General features: G+C 41.2%; 1 protein-coding gene across 1 annotated transcript; it reads right to left on the bottom strand.

The window, feature by feature from the left end:
- Positions 1-1,002: 1,002 nt before the first annotated feature.
- LOC137247101 (serine protease inhibitor 42Dd-like) lies at positions 1,003-3,320 on the bottom strand. The gene is made up of 4 exons (XM_067778173.1): positions 3,127-3,320; positions 2,164-3,047; positions 1,334-1,478; positions 1,003-1,264 (listed from the first exon to the last, which is right to left on the bottom strand). Exons 1-4 carry the CDS (start codon positions 3,140-3,142, stop codon positions 1,140-1,142), a joined length of 1,170 nt encoding a protein of 389 aa, XP_067634274.1. The 5' UTR covers positions 3,143-3,320; the 3' UTR covers positions 1,003-1,139.

Raw genomic sequence — 3,320 nt, 5'->3', positions numbered from 1 at the left:
GTCTGAACGGCGAATTGGTTGAATTTGCTTTGCTACCACCTGGTATAAATTCGTCTTGCTTGACATTCTTCTGCTCGGCGAATTAGTTGAATTTCCTTTGCCATCACTTTGTATAGATTCGCCCAAGGCTGGTCCAAACTGGAAAATGAACCGGTATTATTTTCTCCAGCATTAAAATAAAGAAATCGCACAATAGGGGTGCCTTGTCTGAGACCTCGTTTAGTTTCGAACGGCTCGGAGAGGTTTGGCTGGAACTCATACATAGCTCAAGCTACTCCAACTTGCGCCTTTCTGTCTCTGTTTTTGTTTTTCCTGTAAAGACGTCCCTCTTCCTTTTCAAATCGCGGTAGCATTCACACACTTAGTAGTAGCGGATCTACCGGAGGTTTTCGATTGGACGAGAATGAAAGATGACGAGGTTTGCACATGATCAACCAAGCAGGAAAGCTGGGCTCCAAAGTGTCAAAGTTCATGTCCACAACCTTAGATTAACAAAGCTACGATTATCATTGAAAAGGTAAAGGGTATTCTGACCCTAGTCAGCGATAGCATGCGTATAAAGTGCCGATTGGAGTTTCCTGGTTGAGCATGTTCTGATCTAGAAGTAGCAAAGGCTCTAAAAAGCTTACAGTATTTGCCAATAAGACGACGTAATTTTATTACTAGGGGTTTCCAGTTTGGTCGTTAACCAATTTTCGATAACACTATGGCCTCACTAGTTTACGTACTTTACACAGAAACGGAAGTATACGTCATGGTAGGAGTTGTGGTAGAATGATTACTTCTTCCAGTTTATCCTAACACAAAGTAAAAGTAGAGGAGACAGTCAAGGATTGCCCGTAGGAGGTCGCTCTATTGGAATGAGTCTCAAATGAAGGAGGAATGGAAATGGCAGGACTTGTTAGGACGAACCAGACAAGAGCCCTACTATTTCGAGTGCCTTCCAGAACAGTGATCTTTCTGATTCTGGTAGTATATTTGCGATGAGTGAAAATATGATAATTTCAAAAAGTAATACAATAATTTATTGAGGAATCAAATACCAATTCATACATCTGACGTTTAACTTATAACTTTATCTTAATAATAATAATTGTATGTCATATGATATAAAATATATGAGCGCCAATAACTCAAATTTAAAATTTGGCAATATGACCAGTAAAGTATATAGCATGTGGATCTCTTATGACGAATACGAATGGATGATCGGCAATGAAACTTTTAGGATCCCAAGGTAAGGACATTGGAACACCCACAGCAACTGTAGAGAAAATGAAAGAAAATAATAGCTAAAATTTCTAAAAAGGATACACAGCTCACGCGCACTTACCACTGGCAGCAGCTGCCTCACAACCAATTTCATTCACATCAATAAAAGCTTTGTGTTGAACACGGGAGACGCGCGTGCTAATCGGCGACTCATGGAAAATATTACTAAAATCAGCTTCATCGGTAAACATTGTCTTGATGCCGAGCTGGAGGGGATGAAAAGCATACGATGTTTTTGAGTTTATATAAATATGTATGCAAATACTAGCCCAACCGGCATATGTTGTCCAGCGCGAAAATTGATTTTCCTTCATTTAACAACCGAACCACTCTCCCCCTCTTCACTTTTCATTGCCTTATCTTCGACGTTATCTTCCAATGGTCTTCTTGTTATTGTCCATCCCATATTACAGTTATCTCCCTCCCACTCTAAAACCCATTCCGACTCTCACTCCCCCTCCCCTTCCCAGTTCCTCTGCCACACATACTACCACTACCGCTCCAACTCCACAACCACTACTACTGCAACTGCCACTCCCAAACTCATTCCCATTCCCGCTCTCACTCTTTCTCCCCTCCCAGTTCCTCTGCCACCATAATCCCACTCACTACCATTACCACTTCCACTCCGACCCCCAAACTCATTCCCACTTAAACGCCCCCTCCCAGATGCTCTCCCACCATACTCCCATTCCCAATTAAAAGGAATCCTACTACCATTCCCCCTGCCAGTGCCACTCCCACCTTCACATTTTATATATAAAGATCAGTAAAGTCCCAAACATACCTCCACCACTCCCACTTCTGCTACCACTCCCTCACCCACTCTCACTCTCACACCCTCTCCCGATTTTTATATACATTTATAGACCTATTAAGCCCCAACCTTACCTTCAATAAATACGGCTTCAAATCAGTATCAAATTCGAATTTAAATTTCGGTAAATTCACAGTTACGCTACTCCATTGCCAGCGATCTTCGAATGCATTAAAATCAACACTCTTCAATTTTTGCTCCAACTCGTGCAGACCACCACGCTTATTCGGCAATATGAACCACATACGCAAATCGGTATTCTCAAAGAACAACTCTATGGCCTTCGCATCCAAATCTGCATAGTCCGCATAGTTGTACCAATTATCGGCGAACATTGTTGGCACCTTAACTGTCACATTTTCGTTAATCCAAAAATCACGATCCGATGTCTCATCATCCATGAAAGGGCGTGCCCATTTAGCTTTGAAATAGATAGCATTCACAAGTGCTACATTTATATCGGGCTCTATGTTATCCAAAACATTTGTAATCTTGCCATTAGTCTTCTCGGCCAGCCATTTATTGATCAATTCCACAGCTTTAGGTTCATCTGTGAAATCCAATTGCTCTGCATCGGAGTCGAAATATTTTTGTGCTGCATCACGAAATTCTTGCTCAATCACAAGTGCATCTTTGGCATAAATCTTATTAGCGATCTCTAACGTAGTCTTTGGCTTAACAAAAGAATGCAATAGCTTGTAATAACTCTTGGCAATACCATTGCGGCTTTGCGACTGTGCATGCAAAGTACGTTGTAGCTCTTTAGCCGTTTTACCATCGGCGCCATAGTAAGCTAAACCGAGCGCGGTCTGTATGGCCACCGGCGAGATAATCACATTCTCATTCTGTTTATCGGTGGCGATCGTTTGAAATAGTTCGGTAGCAAAAAGATTGCGATCCTGTATGGCATTAGCAGCGACATTACCAAACAGACAGGTGTTTAGTGAAAATAGTAGAACTGCAAGTGAAAAACAAATAAAGGTTTTTACCATACGACATAAAAATACAAAAAAATATGCACACTATTATTCACCCACCACTGCACCACTTCATGCTGACTGTGCGACACTTCAATATAAGCCGGAAACTATACAACTTTTGTACTTTCAAAAACAAGATACGCTGTAAGACTAAAACTGGGAATGCCGGGATACGTTCAATTTATACTAAATTCACCTTGCAGACGCGCAAGTAATAAAGATGGCAAATAAAATACCAAAAGCTATAAAAT

Source organism: Eurosta solidaginis, chromosome 3, assembly GCF_040869045.1.
Source record: "Eurosta solidaginis isolate ZX-2024a chromosome 3, ASM4086904v1, whole genome shotgun sequence".
NCBI classification, from domain to species: Eukaryota; Metazoa; Arthropoda; class Insecta; order Diptera; family Tephritidae; genus Eurosta; species Eurosta solidaginis.
The sequence above is the reverse complement of the archived record's forward strand: the minus strand, read 5'-3'. Positions and strand labels throughout refer to the sequence as shown.

What these genes read in the sequence shown, in the direction of transcription:
- LOC137247101 (XM_067778173.1), bottom strand. An exon ending in TGAAGCCGTATTTATTGAAG is followed by an intron (nt 1,479 to 2,163) that starts GTAAGGTTGGGG and finishes CATCCCCTCCAG; the next exon opens with CTCGGCATCAAGACAATGTT. An exon ending in TGAGGCAGCTGCTGCCAGTG is followed by an intron (nt 1,265 to 1,333) that starts GTAAGTGCGCGT and finishes TTTTCTCTACAG; the next exon opens with TTGCTGTGGGTGTTCCAATG.